The sequence below is a fragment of the Pituophis catenifer genome, unplaced genomic scaffold, assembly GCF_029215685.1.
Source record: "Pituophis catenifer annectens isolate HBS135680 unplaced genomic scaffold, rPitCat1.0.hap2 SCAF_2, whole genome shotgun sequence".
Classification (NCBI taxonomy): domain Eukaryota; kingdom Metazoa; phylum Chordata; class Lepidosauria; order Squamata; family Colubridae; genus Pituophis; species Pituophis catenifer.
Window position 1 is genome coordinate 59,254,668 of NW_027256882.1, and position 20,343 is coordinate 59,275,010.

At 37.0% G+C, this 20,343-nt stretch overlaps 1 protein-coding gene across 3 annotated transcripts in view; it reads left to right on the forward strand.

Moving 5' to 3' along the window:
* Window positions 1-19,953, forward strand: part of CHL1 (cell adhesion molecule L1 like) — a 105,438-nt gene extending 85,485 nt beyond the window's left edge. For 2 of the 3 annotated variants that reach the window (XM_070933564.1, XM_070933565.1), the window contains 8 exons: window positions 2,142-2,257; window positions 2,921-3,125; window positions 4,064-4,186; window positions 5,701-5,880; window positions 13,641-13,799; window positions 15,104-15,235; window positions 17,444-17,516; window positions 19,733-19,953. In XM_070933564.1, the coding sequence (XP_070789665.1) occupies window positions 2,142-2,257; window positions 2,921-3,125; window positions 4,064-4,186; window positions 5,701-5,880; window positions 13,641-13,799; window positions 15,104-15,235; window positions 17,444-17,516; window positions 19,733-19,949 (1,205 nt within the window). In that variant the 3' untranslated portion in view covers window positions 19,950-19,953. The remainder of the gene's footprint in view (window positions 1-2,141; window positions 2,258-2,920; window positions 3,126-4,063; window positions 4,187-5,700; window positions 5,881-13,640; window positions 13,800-15,103; window positions 15,236-17,443; window positions 17,517-19,732) is intronic. The other variant, XM_070933566.1, reaches the window with a different exon arrangement.
* Window positions 19,954-20,343: the final 390 nt, after the last annotated feature.

The window sequence follows — 20,343 nt, forward strand, 5'->3', positions numbered from 1 at the left end:
ATCTTTTTTATTGTACAGCAATCTTTCTCCTCAAACCTACCACCTCTCTCTTTTCTTTCCTTCTTACTTTCTCTTCCCCCACCCTCTTTTTCTCCTCCCTACTTCCTCTTTCTTTCTCCTTCTCCTCCTCTCTTCCTCCCTCTCTTACCCTCACTCCTACTCTAATTTCCATTCCTTCATCCCTCTCTATTGCTGTAATCCTTTAATGCATATGGACTACTCAGAGGGCTGAAAAAGTTATTTTTGACTGGTCCTCACACTTTTGACCAGTCCTCGAACTTATGACTGTCCTCACATTTTACATTTTTGCCCTATCTTGTCATCATGGTGAAGAGAAGCAGTTGTGAAATGAGTGACATGGTTGTTAAGAATGCTGCATGGGCATAAATGTGAGGATGGTCATAAGTGTGAGGACCAGTCAAAAGTGCGAGGACCTGTCAGAAATGACTTTTTTCAGCTCTCTGGTTAGTCCTTTTGTGCATATGGACTACTCAGAGGGCTGAAAAAGTTATTTTTGACTGGTCCTCACACTTTTGACCAGTCCTCGAACTTACGACTGTCCTCACATTTTACATTTTTGCCCTATCTTGTCACCATGTTGAAGAGAAGCAGTTGTGAAATGAGTGACATGGTTGTTAAGAATGCTGCACGGGCATAAATGTGAGGATGGTCATAAGTGTGAGGACCAGTCAAAAGTGCGAGGACCTGTCAGAAATGACTTTTTTCAGCCCTCTGGTTAGTCCTTTTGTGCATATGGACTACTCAGAGGGCTGAAAAAGTTATTTTTGACTGGTCCTCACACTTTTGACCAGTCCTCGAACTTACGACTGTCCTCACATTTTACATTTTTGCCCTATCTTGTCACCATGTTGAAGAGAAGCAGTTGTGAAATGAGTGACATGGTTGTTAAGAATGCTGCATGGGCATAAATGTGAGGATGGTCATAAGTGTGAGGACCAGTCAAAAGTGCGAGGACCTGTCAGAAATGACTTTTTTCAGCTCTCTGGTTAGTCCTTTTGTGCATATGGACTACTCAGAGGGCTGAAAAAGTTATTTTTGACTGGTCCTCACACTTTTGACCAGTCCTCGAACTTACGACTGTCCTCACATTTTACATTTTTGCCCTATCTTGTCACCTTGTTGAAGAGAAGCAGTTGTGAAATGAGTGACATGGTTGTTAAGAATGCTGCACGGGCATAAATGTGAGGATGGTCATAAGTGTGAGGACCAGTCAAAAGTGTGAGGACCTGTCAGAAATGACTTTTCAGCCCTCTGAGTAGTCCCTATACACATAGCCATGGCCACCCGGTCACATGACCAGGTAGCCACGCCCACCCAGTCACATGGCCTCCAAGCCACGCCCACACAATAAGCCACGCCCACAATGGTGTCCTTCTTACCAATGTTAAAATCTGTTCACCTTACCCTATAGACATAGCCATGGCCACCCGGTCACATGATGAGCTAGCCACGCCCACCCAGTCACATGACCAGCTAGCCACGCCCACAAAATAAGCCACGCCCACAATGTCCCTCTTTACCAATGTTAAAATCTGGTCACCTTATGGAAGAGACAAAAGTTGGCTGACTTGAACTGAATTCCAGACTTGGATTTCTTGTTGCAGGTTCTATTTGTAGTTCATAAAGCCCAATTCTGTTTGGATTTGTTCCAAGATATGTCCCGTTAACTTCAATTGGAGTAAATCCCATTTTAATGCGCCTAGCTCAAATATATGCCCATGGATTAAGGCTTAGGCGAGATGCTATCAGTTATATTACACTACTATTACTGACATATGATTATGTGTGTGGCTTTTCATTATACTGCCCCATCATTTTAAATCCAGGTTATCAAATGGCTGTCACGGGCCTAAATCTAAACTCAGAGGAATCCCTGCTCCATTTATTAATGTGCTAATGAAGTGTGAGAAAGATGCCATATCTGTCATCTCAGAATTGCCTGGAGTACTATTTGAAATTCTAGTTCATTAACTCTCATTCACTTCCAAAAGAGATCCTCTGAGATTGAGGATGGTTGAATGTTATACTAAACTTACAGTTCATATAAGCACAAAGTAAAAACCTACTACTATCTGTTGAATATAGGCTATCGTATAAATGTTTTCTTCCTCTTTGTTCAGTTCCAGAAGCAGCTCCTTCAAATGTAATTGTGCAAGTCATGAATAGCAGTCTGGCGAAAGTCATCTGGTCCACAATTCCAAAAGATCGGGTTCGTGGACATCTTAGAGGATATAAGGTAGATATTGTTCTCCCTGTTTTCCCACAGTTGACCTTGATCCTTGAATTATTAATACGCTTTTGTAAAATGCTTGTTAAACATTAGTTTAACCAGCTCAGCAAAAGAACTAGATGAAGACTTTCTACAAAATGCAAGCCTATTTATCTAATTTTAATTTTTGGCTAGGTTGTCTATAAGGGACGCGGTGGCTCAGTGGCTAAGCCGCTGAGCTTGTCGATCAAAAGGTTGGCAATTCAGCAGTTCAAATCCCTAGTGCTGCGTAACGGGGTGAGCTCCAGTTACTTGTCCCAGCTTCTGCCAATCTAGCAGTTCGAAAGCACGTAAAAAATGCAAGTAGAAAAATAGGGACCATCTTTGGTGGGAAGGTAACAGCGTTATGTGCTCCTTTGGCATTTAGTCATGCTGGCCACATGACCATGGAGACATCTTCGGACAGCACTGGCTCTTTGGCTTTGAAACGGAGATGAGCACCACCCCCTAGAGTTGGGAACGACTAGAACATATGTGTGAGGGAAACTTTACCTTAGGTTGTCTATGGGTGTGTTTGTATTTCTCTCTCTGTGTGTGTGCATGCGTGTTGCTGATTTAGTGATGTGAATGCTGTCAAAGAGTCAGATCTGGTCTCTGCTTCAAAACTTCAAGCAAATATCCCTTCTGCAGGTCAACTGGTGGAAAATCCGAAACCGTCTGGATGAAAAAAATCATCACCCAGAGAAACACTCCTTGACATTTAAGGCAGACCGAAATGATGGAATGATTCCTGGTTTAGAGCCTTTTAGCATCTACCACTTAACCGTCTTGGCTTTTAATTCCAAAGGAAATGGACCTGAAAGCATTGCGTATGAATTCCAAACTCCAGAGGGAGGTAAAGTTGGAGAATGGGAAGGGGGAGGGTAATAGAAAGAAAAGAATAGATAACTTTTGTCACCGTATTTTTTCCCTTTGCTGCTGTCTTGGTTGTGAGTCATTGTTCCCTTATCTGGGCATTCTCACAGTTGGCGATATCAAATTAATATCTCATTATTAAAAGGGAGTTTTTATAGTTGGTCACTGCAACTATATATACATACTAGAGTTGTTATTATTGTGCTTGATAAAGGTGTATTGTTTTATTATTCTTCCTTGGAATGTTCTAAGAACCCAATGGGTTCATATCAATTAGAAATTAGATAAGAGCTCCAATGAGTTACAAAAACTGTCACTGGAGTCAAATATTTACTGTTAGAAGCAGGGAGGTACTACTGAAAGCATATGCCCTACCTTCTTGCACTTTACTTAATATCTTTAATATAACACATTCCTTTTCAAGTGCAGATTCAAGAGCCCATAAGGCCATGCTGACTGATGGCAGGATTTAGAAAGAATGACTAAGTTCATTTCAAATGGGAGAATTGAGGAAAGAGAAAATTACATATCTCTCCTGTTTTCTTCATTTCTTAGATTTCCCCAAAACTACATACATTCTATAAAAACGGGTGAATGAAATCCTCTGATAAAATAGTATTTATTTTTCCAAAGCTGAATACTTAGCTACTGTAACTTTTAAACAACAGGCAAACTATTAAAATGTTCCAAGCTAGTCCAATTGAGTTTTGGAAACCTGAAAAAAAAGTCATGTTCATTTTAGGGAATTAGTTTACAGAATTTAACCAATAAGATATATTTTGAAAAGTCATCTGTATTTTTGGTAATCTATATCTGTATCTATATCTTTATTCCTATATTGCCCAACTGGATAAATTTTATAAGAACAAATGAATAAAAGTGTATTCATGATCATTTTTTTACATATGTATTTTACAGTCCCAGAAAAACTACACTTTCTAAAAATACTAAATTTTGAAAAAGACTCTGTAACACTGTCATGGGGGCCACCAAAGAAACCTAATGGATTCATTACTGGATACACATTGCAGTACCAAATGAGTAAGTATATAAATATTCTACTTTGGGTTTAGAGTTTTTTAAAAAACATCTCCTTAAGGGAGATCATTCTTAGCTGACTTCAAAATATGACGGAAAGGATTTCCTCCTTTATTTTTTCAATATTGTTTCTTTAAAAAAAAAAACATACATAAACCATGATTAAATTCTAATTGGGCAGAGACATTAAGTTGTCCTAATATTCCTACTGTATTTAAGGATTAGCAGGCTTACTGTTTGAAGTCATGAGCTAGGTATTTTTTTAAATACTGCATTAAAATTATCTTACTGCAGCCCCATACCAGTGGTGGGTTTCAAAAATTTTTATTACTGGTTCTGTGGGTGTGGCTTGGTAGGCGTGGCATGGCTTGGTGGGGGTGGCTTGGTGGGCATGGCAGGGGAAGGATACTGTAAAATCTCCATTTCCTCCCAATCAGCTGGGACTTGGGAGGCAGAGAATAGATGGGGGTGGGGCCAATCAGAATTTTACTATCGGTTCTCCAAACTACTTAAAATTTCCGCTACCAGTTCTCTAGAACTGGTCAGAACCTGCTGAAACCCACCTCTGCCCCACACCATCTTTATAGGGTTAATTTTATTAGTCACGAAGATTTTCTTTTTTTCTTCCAAATCCACAGTTTGATGATTGGGGAAGATGCAAGCAGATAGTTAACAGTGAGATTTGAGGGAAGAATGATAGAATATAGTGTTAAATGTATTAACTATGCTTAGAATAAACCTTATTCTAAAGCCTGTATTGTGGTAACCTTCCAAGAGTTCCCAAAATTACGTGATCTCATTCTTAATGATAGAACATTGACTGACAGATCAAATTAATCTGATTTTTTAAAATGGAATATAGTTGCATCTCCATGACTGGAAAAAATGCATTGATGTGCTTTCCTTTTGTATTAGCTGCTGGAAGTTTATTGAATATAAATTAAAATATAAACAAACTGTGAGGAGCTAAGTAGATCATGGCCTTGGATTCTGATTACCTATTATTTTCGGCAAATATTCCAGGTTCAATATTCAAGTTGGTAGAATTATTTGCTACAAGATTATCAGCAAATACATTCAATAAATAAATGTTCCCAGAACTGTATCATGATTTTTAATAACATTTTTACATGTAAATTTTACTTAGATTCATGTTCTGTTTACAGCAAAAGTTTCACTAGATATTTTGTTTCACAGTAATTAACTGCATGACACAATGCGTTCCTGTGTGTACGTGTACACACACACACACACACACAGAGAGAGAGAGAGAGAGAGAGAGAGAGAGAGAGAGAGAGAGAGATGAAAATAAGACCCTGTCTTAATTTTTTTTGAACCCTGAAATAAGCACTTGGTTTTATTTTTGGGGAAACAGGGTATATATTACAGTTAAAGTGCTTTATGTTGTACATTGGTGAAATATAAAATTGGCATATGAGATACATTTTTAATAAATAAACTGATTTCTAATGTTGATGTCTGACTAAATAGTGTCTGCTCCTTCTTTTGTTTTTCAGTTAATGAGACTGATAACATTGGGCCTTTGCATGAAATCAGTATTACCAATGCATCATCATTAAGCTTCAGATTGTCTAATCTAAGCCTCAGCACAAAGTATAAATTCTATGCAAGGGCCTGTACAGTGCAAGGATGTGGAAAACCTATTACAGAGGAAGGAGTAACAGTAAACCATGGCAGTAAGTTAAAAGCAGGGTTGAATGCCTGCAAATCTGATCTTAATCGTAACATCTGGGTATTGGACCTAAGGAAAATTAATCGGAAGGAAAGAGAACAGTGCTTATCATTAAAAGGCTGATACTTAAGGTTTCATATCATGATCTGCTAAAAATATTCCTCACCAACCATTTTGTCTTTTTCTTGTCTCTGAATATACTGTACATTTGCAAAATAGCTACCTATGATAATGCTGTGAAGACATGGATTTATTTTGCAAACTTGTTAATATAAGTAGCTCAATACCACGAATATTAGGCTGTGCAAAACTTCAGAGCAGTGTTTCATTTCAGCAAAATGACAAATGAAACACTCCTCAAAGATCCTTCATACAGTAATGATCTTGTCCCTTACGTAAGATCCAAGAGAAGCATCCTGATGTTTCACTATATCTGTAGCATCCTACTACTAAAGTCCAGGTAAGTGCCTATATTGCATCACTGGTTTCTGTTTCATTCTTCCTCCACATGTTAAAGGAGAAGGCTGAGAACAGCCTTCTTCAGCAAATGCTACAGGAGAGGTCTGAAGGAGCTTTTTCCTGAAGAGTTAGCCACAGGGCTTCCAAGGTTGAAAAGTTCTGGCCGAACTTGAATTTTTCTGGAAACTGCAGAAAATTGCATACCAAAGATTTCCAGAATGGGTGGCTCCAGTGCAGACTGCAGGAAGTCCCATGGTACATGCTGAAAGTGGCCCACTCAAAATTTTCACGGCCTCATATAGGAATCTTTCCGCTGATCACTTCTACAATGGGTTACAAGGTATACTCCACAGACCATTTACCCATTTGAGAATAGTCAATGGTGCAGAGAAGCTCTTTTGGGGGCACTCAGTTGTTGCTAGGTGATGAGCAATTGAGGGAAACTAGCAGCATGACAGAATACATGTTTTCATGATATTTTCTTTCTTTCTTTCAACCATAGAAAATCCAGTAGTCTGGAAAAACTCTTTTGATTCAGGAGGTTTTGATCCAGCAAATTAGACTAGGGCATCTCCACAATTCAGATCACTTCTTTAAGCAAACCTATGTAACTTTTATGCCATTTTACTGAACCCAAGAATCTTGGTTATAAAGGCAGAAAAGATATCACATAGGTTTATTATTATAATAAACAAAAATATAATTATATTTAATTTGACAATGTTTGCTGCAACAGAGCACCACTTTTAATATACACATGGACAAATTTGAAGCCCATATTTAATTGCAACTCTTTAAACTGTAACATTCAGAGGGTTCACTAGATGAACCATTTAATTTCCAATTAAAGTCCCCATTAGCCCAGTTACATCCATCATTCAGCTGAAATATGATCAGATGGGTGACTTACAACTCTGTCTCTATAGCTGTAGAACCAACTAAATATTAATTGGTAAAATTAAGTGAGATTGGCACACCAATTTGCCAGACGGAATGAGCTAAGTAGAAAATGCCCAAGTTCATCAGTGTGAATAACATACAATAACAGTGTTGACAGGGAACAGTCAAATATTTTTCTTGCACTTAATAGGTTATTTTATTAGAATAGGAGTGCATTCCATTTAAATCAGAAACTGGGACAGTGGAAGACCCACTGACATTGCTTTTAAAAAAAAAAGAGAGAATGCCTTTGAAGCGCTGTTGAAAAACACAATACTTCTTTTTTTTTTTCCCCCGTGGAAGATGTTAGTTGATTCTTTCAAGCAGAATCAGAATATCAATATTAGCACATAACAATGGTTGCTTTTTGGTTTGGCTGATTTGACTGGACTATGATTCGTTTGTTCTATAGCCCAGACAAGCATGTGATATTCTGAACTGGGTAGATTAATTTGTAGTATAATAAGCCAATAGTGTGGCAATAGTGTAATGCAGCCGCTAGTAAGACAAATGCCACTTTAAGATGTTTTAACAGGGACACAGTAATTCTTGAAACCACACATACTGTGTCCAATTCTTGACACCACAGCTTTAACAGGCTATTGACAACGCGGAACAAATTCAGAGCAGGCTACATGAAGGGACTGAAAACCAAATCATGTGAGGAATGGTTAAAGGTACTGAATTTATTTAGCCTTCAAAAGAGAAGTTCAAGAGGAGGTACAATCTCTGTCTTCACACATTTGAGCCGGCAGTTAGTTGGTAAGCTCTGTTGGAGATGTGGCTTTTGTTTTGAGGGTTACCGTTTAACTGAGCACGATGGGTATATATTGTTATGATAGTTTTAATTTCTGTACACCACACAGAGTCATTGATGTGAAATGGGAGTCTTCATATATCGGATGGATGGATGGATGGATGGATGGATAGTAGATAAATGATATATTTCCATTTGTTGTATTAAGTTGTTACTCAAAACATTATGTAATAAAGATGAATCTTAACCGACATACCTTGGGGAAATAGTAAAATTGTTCATTGTTGGGTTATTCAATTGTCTCCAAAGTATCATTCATTTTTGTAAGGCTCCAAACTCAAGAGAAATTTGGACTTACAATTTAGTATTTAATGTTTATATGGGTTCTTTAATATAAAAGAAGAAGAAAGCTGAGGGCCTGTTGATTTTATTCTTAGTTCTCACCTTCTGGATATTAAAAACAAAAATTAACCCAACTGCTTGTGGATTTCTTAAACTAATAACTATACTTCAGTGACCTTTAATATATTCCCTAAAATATTTTGTTACTAATGTATTATGTATTTTCCTTTATTTCTTAAAGTTCTTCATTTTTTATCTTTTCAAACTATTATTGCATACTGCAATGTATACATAGGCACATTATTAATCTCCCTCAGGTACCAAGTATAGCTCTAAAATGAACTCCCAGACTATCCTTAGTGGATTTCTATCTAACCAAATCTTTGCAGAGATCTTACAGAGGGAAATATGTCTGAATATTAATGTGAATTTTTTATAAAAACCCAAAACCTGTATCAAAATCTCCTTATCAAGCAGTTAATATTAATTGGATATCTGTGATGCAGCATACTCATTTCTATTTTATTAAGTCTTTAAACAGCTTTATGATATCCTTTTATTTGCTTTTTGTTTGACTTCATTATGACTTTAGTGAAAGTGAGGCAGGGAAAGTTCAATTCATTGTGGCTTTTTTTTTTTTTTGAGACATTTCAAACCAAGCACTTCACTGACACTGATGGATGATAGATGGATAGTTGGATAGATGATAGATAGATAGATAGATAGATAGATAGATAGATAGATAGATAGATAGATAATGGATGGATGGATGGATGGATGGATGGATGGATGGATGGATGATGGGTTCTCCTCCAAACCTGCAAAAGAGGTTTGCTGGAATATAATAGCATAAATATTATGCAGCATGCAAATACACAAATGCATCCCAAAGCATCACAATATTTGTTTCTTGAAAATTCAACATCAACAAGGTAAAAAAAAATTAAAATGTACAAAATGTACATGCCTTACTAAAGCTCAGCAAATGTTCCATAATCAAAATACTTTTTTGCAAACTAATTATAAGAGTGTGCGGATAATAGCTTGCAACATCACACCAGTAGGCTTTAGATTTTCATGCACTGGGAAAACAGTTTTTAGATTTGCAGATCTGTAGTGAAGCCTTAAAAAAAAAAGAGAGAAAGAAAAAGCAATAACTGCCAGGTATGCAGATATAAGATATCTTCTACTGCAGGGGTGTCAAACTGAATTTCTTCGATGGCCAGATCAGCACTGTTGTTCTCCTCCATGGACCAGCCAGGAGGGGGGGAGATGAGACGGACGCCTCCTGCAGGATTTTTCCGGTCAAAATGGGGTGTGGGGGGGCATGCAGGTTTTGGCTCCCAGAGGCACCATAGGCCTGTCCTTTGCTATTTCCAGGCCCACCCCATGGGCCAGATTTAAGCACCCTGCAGGCTGGATCTGGCCCATGGGCCTTGAGCTTGGCCCCCTGTTCTACAGGTAGACTTATGTTCATGCATTCAGCAAATTAAGATAGCACTGAAAAAATGCCCTTGAAGATCCACCCCATGATCACGTAATCATGATCTGGGTATTTGGCAACCACTTCACATTTTTTTTTTTAATTTGATTTATATGCCGCCCTTCTCCGAAGACTCAGGGCGGCTTACAATGTGCTCAGCAATTTAACAACCAATTGCAGTGATCTGCGGCTATGTTATCTCCATTTGTAACCTTCTCTCCTGGCTTCCCAGAAAGTCAATTGGGAAGCTGGTAAGGAAGGTCACAAGTCACTAGGGTATGTCCTTCTGTGCTTGTGCCACACCAGCCACTCATATCTTGACCATCACTGTGAATCCTTCATACCCTTACACCTCTGTGCACATCCCTAATCTACACTGCACCTTCATGAAGTGTTCTTGCAACCTTATGCTCCCTCTCTGACTGTTCCTTGTTCCCTCATACACCCACAGGGCCTACTGGGCACCCCTGTAGCAGCAACAACTAAGCCCCAACTGCCATTATCATTGAGGATTAGCTGCTCTTCCCAGTTTCCTTCATCCCCACATCAGCTCCTCAACATCAGTAGAGTCTCTGCTATAATGGCTAAACTAGAAAACATCTCAACAGATTAAAAGTAACTCAATCATAAAAAGACAACCATTGCTCAATCTTAGTGCTTAGGCCAGTAAGAAAAAATTGAAATAGCAATCTTCTAAATCTGTAGCATTGGTTCTAAGATTGAAACAAAACAGTCCATTTTACCTTGACCATGAAACTATCTTGAATTGCAGAAAAGAGTAAAAATGTTTCAAGGTCAAAATGCTTTGAACATCTGTAAGGAATGTTATAACAGAAACATTATTATTAGAAATGCCTGTTGAAACTTGACATCTAAACCTATTGATGGAACATGCTTAATTTGCAGGTATTTCAGCAGCTGAAATATGCCTGACACAGTGGTTTCAGAACTGAAGGGAGCCTCCTGTTCCTTTCAATTTGCAATCCTGTGTATCTGACAGCTTTAAATAGTTTGGATTATTTGAAATGACAGAAATTGACATAATATATTTTTCCCTTGTTACCTTTCAGAAAACATTTATGTTAAGTGTACTACTTTGTGCATTTAAGGGAAAAAAATAACTTGTAATGACCTGCTGTTTAATTTGTAGTTTGATTAGAAAATGTAGTTTCTGCTTCATGGAATTAATTTAGCAATATCAATTCTGCCAGATAGTTTTAATTATGTTAAACCTTCTCATCAAATGTTGGTTTAATGCACCCATCAACATACGGTATTCCCTTTAATTCTCTCTGGCACTATTATAATTAAAGCACAGGCTGTAATTGATAAATAATTGTTTTGGAAAAACCTTGTCATATTTTGCTGTTTTTGTCTATATCCAACCATTTTTAATCTTTTCTCTTTTTCCCTTTCAGTTATCTTCTGAGTGTTAATCTCTTGAAGCTGCTATTTGCTTGCTTGCTTATTCCAGAACTAATAAATAATTGCTTCTGCATTGCACATGCAAATTATCTAAGAGTTTGCAAGCTCCACTATGTCTATGAACTAATAACTATCTGTTATGATAGATACATTGTACTTCAAGTTGTAATATTAGATAGACTGCGCAAATAAAGCATAATAAATTATTACTTAAAAAAAGAATATTTAAAATATTTTGGAAATCTTATTTAAGAGAAGATTAAAGAGTTAAATAATATTCAGGTTTCCTATCTAGGATTTAAATATTCATCTTTTTTGTTTCTTCTTAAAGAATTATACTATCTCAATATAGTATAAAATAGTTTAAAAGAATCAAAAGAATAAAATTACATCATCGCTTTTCATTTGATTCATGAAACAGAAGTAAAATAATTATTTAGTGAGGTAACCACTACTCTGTTAGAGCAGAAACCAGAAAGTGCCTTATAATACTTTAAAAATTAATGAATATATTATGACATAAATCAAAGGTTCCCAATGCTTCTTGGTTTGATGACTGAGTTCCACCTTTGAACAGTGTATCGGGACCAGACAGCAGGAGATGTAACCAAGGCAAAAATGTAGGCAAGGTTAAGAGAAAGAATTTGATTTAATTTACATTACATTAGAATCTAATTTGTATCAAATTAAATGAAAAAATTCTCTTGCATTTTCCTTTTCCTCCACATTAATAAGACAATTTTTGAAGGGCTTTTAGTCATGCCCTAGGCCAGTGATGGTGAATCTTTTCGGCACCAAGTGCCAAAAAGGAAGCATCTGTGTGCACACCTGGAAGAGGAGCTGCCCAAGGGTGCATGTGCACACCCGAAAATGAACTTCCAGTTTCAGCTACTAAACTTCTGATTTCAGGCAGCTATTCTTCCTGGGTAATCGCAGACATGCACACGCGACGATCAGCTGGCCGGCTCACATGCTCACACAGGAAAACGGAAGACCAGCTCTTCTAGTTTCTGGCATTGCCGCATGCAAAAAGGCCAGCTGATTGTCATGCATGCATGCATGCCAAAAACCCAGAAGAGGAATGGGTGACCCCGCGTGTGCCAGGCGACATGGCTCTGTGTGCCACTTCAGGCATGCATGCCATAGGTTCACCATCACGGCCCTAGGATGAAATGTAGTCCTGAAATTTCAGTTATGTACTCTAATAAAGAAGAATATTTATAGTCCAAAGTTGACACAAGAGGTTCTTGGTGCTCTCTGAGCTTCTTTGTTTTCTTGCAGATGTTTCATTACCAAAACTAGGTAACATCAAGCACCGATGATGTTATCTAGTTTGGGTAATAGAGCTTCTGCAAGAAAACAAGCAAGTTCCGAGAGCACCAAGAACCCCTCAGTTATGAACTGTGCTATAAAAGGTTACCTTAGTCTTAAGAACCCAGAAGACACTGGCCTTTGTTCAAATGATGATAATTTTATTAGAAGGATTTCTGACTCATTATTTGGATACTTGTTTTAATAGAGAATTTTAGTTCAGTTTACTAAGATGAACCAAACCTTATAACATTTTAATTCTAATTTATAATATAATAAATATAATATAATATAATATAATATAATATAATATAATATAATATAATATAGTAATGTAATGTAATGTAATGTAATAATATAATATAATATAATATAATATAATATAATATAATATAATATAATATAATATAATATAATATAATATAATATAATATAATATAATATATATTTCGGTAAAGCACTATCATATAATTATGTTAATTTGACTTCTTTCCTGTAAAATATTTTATAATACTCAATTATAGATTTGATTTTGGTAGTAATTCTATATCAATCATTTGATCTTTTTTTTTATTTCAACAAAGTTGGAACAATTTGGATAGTTGAGTTTTTAAAGGAAAAAATGCATATTCTAGCATTTATTCACTAGAATATAGGTTTAAATTTAACTGTTTTATTGAAATTTTGTGCAACATTAAATTTTCCATTTATTTATATTTATAACATAATTTATTTATTTGGATATTTAATTAAAATTAATAAATCAGTGAATTTGTTATTAAATTCAAGGTGGTCTCCTTGAATTTTTAGAAACGAGGCTAAATTATCCAGTATTATAAATGTACAATAAATACAATTTAGAACATACATTATATGAATATTAATGTGTCATATGATCATTACCCTAAATGATTCTTTGTCACAATTTCAAAATTCTCTAAGGATAAATCCTCAACCTATTAATATTAACTGGTACTGATTCTGTAATTTTATATCCTGAGGCCTTCACCCAATTCCCCTATTTGACTTGACTCTGTGCATTCCATAGGTAAAGCTGTCGGGAAGATTACTGAAGTTAAGCCCACCCCAAAGAGTCAGCCTGTTGAGGCACTTGATCCTGGAACTGCAAATACAATTCGACTAATGACTAAGAATTGGGTTGATAATAATAGCATTTCTGCAGATGTAATTGAGACCAGGGGGAGAGGTGAGAAATTCTTAAGGCCTCTAAGATGACCATGATTCTCACAAAAACAAAACTTTAGCAACTGCATATTAAGATTATATACGGCACAATTGTAACATGAAACAGTTATATATTCAGAACTTACTGCACCTATTATAATTTGATTTTTATTGTTGATTTCAACAGAAAAAAGGTAGTTTTCCAGTTCATAATCATCAAACACCACAATTTTCAGAAGTACTGTTGGGGCAAATCTGGTACAGGAAATGTAGACTTCTCTTAATATTTTAAATGTTAAACTGACAATTGCAAATTATCTTTGCAATAAATGTTAGTGTTAAAGTAATCAGACCCATCTCACCACCACAAGTTTTTCTGGTTTACGTTCAGTAGCAAGTTTCCATTAATAATTCCAAATCTATATATGCAGAAAAAATATGCCAGGAATATGTTGTGTTCTTAGTTTCTGCAAGTGCTGTTGGCCAAAATTAAAATTTTGTGGGAGATTAAAATAATAAAGAGGGAAAATATTTTTCCCAATACAATTCTGGAGTGAAAGGTGGATATCAGACAATATGTCAGATTTCTAAACAGGTTTTCATTTTTCTCCAAAGAGGCAGCTTGAAAGTCTTTGGCTTTAAGCATTATCCCATATCAGTGGAAGTTGCAGCTCACAAATCTGCCCTTTTTCTTTGTGCTTGGCTAGTTCTTTATCCTAGACACATTCCTTCTATTTCTGGGATTATGCTGCTGATGTCCCATTAGGACATTGGCACATTCCTCTTCAAAATTCCCCACTTTCTCTGTATTGGAAGCTCCTGTTAAGGAACTGCCTTTATTGCATAATCTCCTGCAGAACTTGAGCTATTATAGGTGAGCCTGATACCGAGATATCTCTCCATTTTTGCTCTATAATCGAAATTTAAAATTCAGCTTCCAAGGCAAAAATGAAACCAGTTCAAAAAGGCCAGTTGGTATTACTTAGATATTAATTACCTTGCCAGTCCCTTTCTTCTTGCATTTTATACGCAGTAAGCTATGCATTTGCCACTATTCTATACACTTTTTAACCCTCTCTTTCTTACTTTTGCATGACAAGCTGGTTTAAGTGCTGTATTCCTGTTTGCTTAATTAAAATCTGCAATGAAATGTTCTAAATCTTAATAACGTGTCTTGCAGACTTGATATTAATATAGTACCCCCCCTCCCCCAATGCAGATTGCTAGCCCCTGATAATCTAAACGTTCTAAAACATTCTTTAAAACACCAAATTTTTATTTTTATTTTCTTATACCTCCATATATGTATATGTTTTCCATTCAAAGCATACACTGGAATTTATGAACGAATCTCTACACAAGGTTGGTTTATTGGACTGATGGGTGCCGTCGCTTTGCTTACCTTACTGTTGCTTACTATCTGCTTTGTTAAAAGGAACAAAGGAGGAAAATATTCAGGTAAGAAAATATGTGTTCTCCAAATCGAATATACTTTTCTAATGATGTACAAGCCTTTCCCAGGTTATCACCAAATTAGAGTTTTAAGTCTCCTTGGAGGTCGGAAAGTTACATAAACCCCGTGATCCACAGCAACCAATGATGTTCCCCATGTTATCAACAGCTGATAACAGACCTTTGGGAGCTTCCAAAAATTACCTCTTGCTATCCCTTATGAAGATAAAAAAAGCTTCTTTGCATTGGGAAAATGCAGTGAAGTAGCATAGAAATGACAAGACTACCAATTCTGTTTTAAGTTAGAATCGGCTGAAAGAAAACAGAATCCTTTCTAAAACAGAGCCATACTTGAAAAAAAAAATGGAAAAAATCTCCAGAAAGACACACACAACTCAGAAGTTTCTAATTGATAGTGTCAGCTAATTGCCTTAATAGCCAGTAAGGTGATGCCTTCACCATGGCATCTTTGAGAATAGCATTATAAATGAACAAAAATGCACACTGCATAGTCAGAACTTCTATTTTTGAAAAATAAAGATCCTGTAAAGAAAGCTGTCACTTTCTCTTTCATCATTTTAAATTTAGGATTTACTTCAGGGGTGCTATTCAGCAGGTTTGCCACAGATAAGGCAGTTGTAATTAAAAAAAAAAAACAGCAAATCACATTGGCTAATTTGTTTCCAAAATTTACATAATTTAGGAAACTGGGATTACACCGCCAAGTGTAATCTTTATCGAACTAAGTTAATCAATTGCAATTCAATTAGAGGTATTAACCACATGATACTATAGTGAATAATTCAGCACTGGCAACAAAAATGATGAGGGGCCTGGAGGCTCACACATATGAAGAATGGTTGCAGGAACTGGGCATGGCTAGTCTAGTGAAGGGAAGGATCAGGGGTGACATAATAGCAGCATTCCAATATTTGAGGGGCTCTAACAGAGAGAAGGCCAGACAAAAAAAAAATGGAAACTAATGAAGGAGAGATTCAACCTAGAAATAAGGAGAAATTTTCTGACTGTGAGAGCAATCAGCCAATCAGCTTGCCTTCAGAAGTTGTGGATTTCCCATTACTGGAGGCTTTCAAGCCATTTGTCAGAAATGTACAGGATCTCCTGCTTAAGCAGGAGGTTGGACTAGATGACCTCTTACATCTCTTCCAACTCTGTTATTCTGTTAGTACTAGAGCTTTAAACGATGGTTGTGTTGTTGTTGTTGTTGTTATCATATGATGTTGTTACAGAGTCAGGAGACCACAGTGCTATTGCAGAATAGTAGTTTGGCAACCAACCCTGTTATAGGACATGCTTGCATGCTTCCCAAGGTGTGCCACGGGAGATGAGCTGACTTTGCACCAGAGAGAAAGACGAGCGGCCCTTCCTACAGTGTTACCCAAGATCTGCTCCCTTCCTGGAGCTGCTCGAAAATAGCAGTGCAATCGGGAAGGTTCAGAGCCATCAGGAATCTGACTGCCTGCACAGAGCGCCAGCTCGTTTCCCCACCAAACTGCTACTCAGGGGTGGGCTTCATAAATTTTAGCAAGATATTCTCTGCCCAGTCTCTGGGCATGGCATGGTGGGAGTTGCCTATTTGGCCTCCTGCACCATGGTGGGGGGTGTTTTTTCCCTCCCTGGACTCTTGAGCCTCCGGAAGGGCAAAAATGGCCTCCCCAGGCTCCAGAGGCTCTCTGGAGGCCAGAAACAGGCCCATTTCTGGCCTTTCTGAACTTCCGGTAGGCCCATTCTTCCCCGAGCCTCCGCGCATGCCCTGTACTTACCTGCATCCAAAACGGGCCGTGTGGGGACTCCTGGGAGGGGCGGGGTAGGTGGGGCCAGCCAGGAGTGGGATTTGGGGGTTCTCCAAATTGCACAGAATCTTAGCTAAAGGTTCTCACAAACCCCTGCAAACCCCCAATAGCCCACCCCTGCTGCTACCTATCTATCTATTTGTATAGAACATGCTTTCAAACTCTTAGATGGACAGAAGCTGATGTGAATGACAGGAGCTCACTCTGCCACACAGTGCTTGGTCTTGAACTGCTGGAGCTGAGACCATTCCAACATCATTAACCCACTGAATCATTGCACCTCTTTTAAAAGATGGTCATACAATAAGATAACTAATTTTAAGTGGAGTTCTTTGTTTCCTATTACATGAAAGCAAATGCCTAAAAATATCTGAACAAGCAACTTTTTATGTATGTGCAGTAAAAGAAAAAGAGGACCTGCATCCAGATCCTGAAGGCCAGTCCATAAAAGATGAAATCTTTGGTGAATATAGGTTAGTGAGACATATCCTTCATTGCAATGTTTGGGGTAGATAATGATCTTGTAAGATGTTCTAATAATATTACAAGCAACAATACTTTCCCATTGCCAAATGAAATTTCAAGGGGATGATAAGAAGTATTATATAGAACACTTTAGTGGGATGCATTCCATTTTTATTAGTTTCTTGTGAATGGTTTTATAAATATTTTGGTAAAATAAGAATAAATTCTTAGGCAGTTATTTCATTAAATAGTCAGATTGGTCATCTAATCTGGAGTGTAATGGCACCCACACACATGCAGGCATTATTTTTCTGAAAATGCAGAAATAATTCATATAGAACTATATAATCAATGCACTCCAAATATAAATGAATGAAATATCCTTTTTGACTGGAAATATGTTATAAATAAAACAATTTCAAAACATTTCCCCATATTTCTCAAACATCTTTCTGGGTCCTTAGTCAGTTTTAATAATAATATTATAATATGTGTATGTGAGAGATATTTGGACATAGATAGCAATAGCTATTAGACTAATATACCACTTCATAGTGCTTTACAGCCCTCTCTAAGTGGTTTACAAAATCAGCGTACTGCCCCCAACAATCTGGGTCCTCATTTTACTAACCTTGGAAGGATGAAAGGTTGAATCAACCTTGAGCCGGTGAAGATCAAACTCCTGGCAGTGAGCTGAATTAGCTGCAATACTGCTGCATTCTAACCACTGCACCACCATGGCTCCTAGATATCCCCCCCCCAAATGCTAATAACCCATAAAGTGGTATGAAATTACTTGTCTGAAGTTCAAGGTTGAAGCCATTTTTAAAAGTTTGGGATTGCTTCCTAGAAACTTTCATTCTCATTCCCACCTGTAAAAGAATCATCTGAAAAGGGGGGAAACTCTAAATTATGTTTGGGTGGGGGAAACAGTTTCTTTTTGGTGATTAGATATTGCAAGTTATTCCTATTTTCATACCTGGTTTTTTTGTACAATAATGTGCATATTTTTGTGCATCCTTTCTCTAATATATTCCATACTGAGAGAAGTGTGAATTAATTTATATCAGAGATTGAATTTGTAAGAGTACCCTGAAATCCAAATGGAATGAATTTCTCTCACACTCCTGATCCCTACTAATCTGTTTGTAGAAGTTCCTCCAATAAATGAAATTAGCATAATGCAAGCTTTTGCTACAACATTTGCCAGTAGACTATACTACATATACTTGCTTGCAATGGATGTCTTCAAATTTGGAAAAGAATTACCCGCTCTTTGCCTTTAAGTCTGTAATTTACACCATGTAATTCATTTCAGAAGTGAAGCAAATAAATGGAAAAGTATATTTTAAACAAGATAGATATAAATAATATTTCCCATTGCTATTTCTACCCTGACCTAAAAGTAATATTAAACTGTTTATAGATGTATCCTCCATGAATTTATTCAACCCCCTTTTTAGACCCATCCAAGATTTGAATGTAACCCATCTACACTTTAATCAACCACTGTATGAAAAAGTGCAGCCTTTTGTTTGATCTAAATCTTTTTCCAGTCAGATTCATTGTGTGATTCCAGTGTGGTTGCTTTGAAGCAGGGAGAAAAACATGCCCCGTCACTTTCATATTGGCCTCAATTATGTGTATTCTCAGCTAACAAACATCAAAACACCACTCACCAAGGGATTTGGTCCCAGTATCACTTTATAGGTATTTAATTGAACTGCATTTGCCATTGAGTAAACCATTTACCATCTTTAAAAAAAATACTTTTCTGGAGTATTTTCCTGTTACTTTGATTTTTCCCCTTCCAACTCTACTAGTAGGCTTACTGAACTGCTAGGAGATTTTGTTCCTGTCAATATGGCTATCAGAAGCTCTAAAACAGAGGTCTTCAAACTTGGCAGCTTTAAGACTTGTGGACTTCAACTTCCAGAATTCTCCAGCCAGCTATGCTGCCAAGTTTGAAGACCTCTGCTCTAAAACTTCTGAGCCTCCCACTCCAAGATGGTAATTGGCTTAGTATCAAATGTTTTGGAATATTATATATTTTCACTGTGGAAGTACTTCTATCAGAAGTCCTAAAATCTCTGGAGCCTCTTACTCCAAGGTAGTAATTGGCTTAGAATCAAATGTCATCCCTAAATAGAATTTCCAGTCTCTTTTTCTTAATTTTCTCAGAATGTGCCCTTCTACTCCTCACAAGTGTTTTTCCCTCTTTCAGTGACAGCGATGAAAAGCCGCTCAAAGGAAGCTTGCGATCTCTTAACATGGACATTAAAGGTGCCGAAAGTGCTGATAGTTTAGTGGATTACGGAGAGGGGGACCACAGGATGTTCAACGAAGACGGCTCGTTTATTGGTGCTTACGCTGGATGTAAAGAAAAAGCCTCGGTTGAAAGCATTGGGAGTTCCACAGCAACCTTTCCTCTCCATGCATAAAATATTAAGCATGAATTATTCATTTCAGATCATCATATTTATCTTTACTTCTCATCAAATATTATACAAGGCAGAAATAGGCTGCAGAAAAGTTAAAGACCTGGACATGCAGCAGGTACAGAAGCAGGCAGATGACTTAAAAAGCTGATTTTTGGAAACTCTTAACTCTTTTTTCAAGACATGGACATTTTCAATTCATTAAAAAAAGAAAGAATGACTCCGAACTAAAGTTTCATCATACACATGTCATTTAGTCTGACCAAAACCATACCTTCTTCAGTGTTATAAATGTATTTTGGGATCTAATTTCCTCCAGGTCTTTTACAACCCAGTTTTATAAATATCTCTTAACTGGAACAGCAGTCAAAGAGTTGACATTAAATGAGTAAACTGC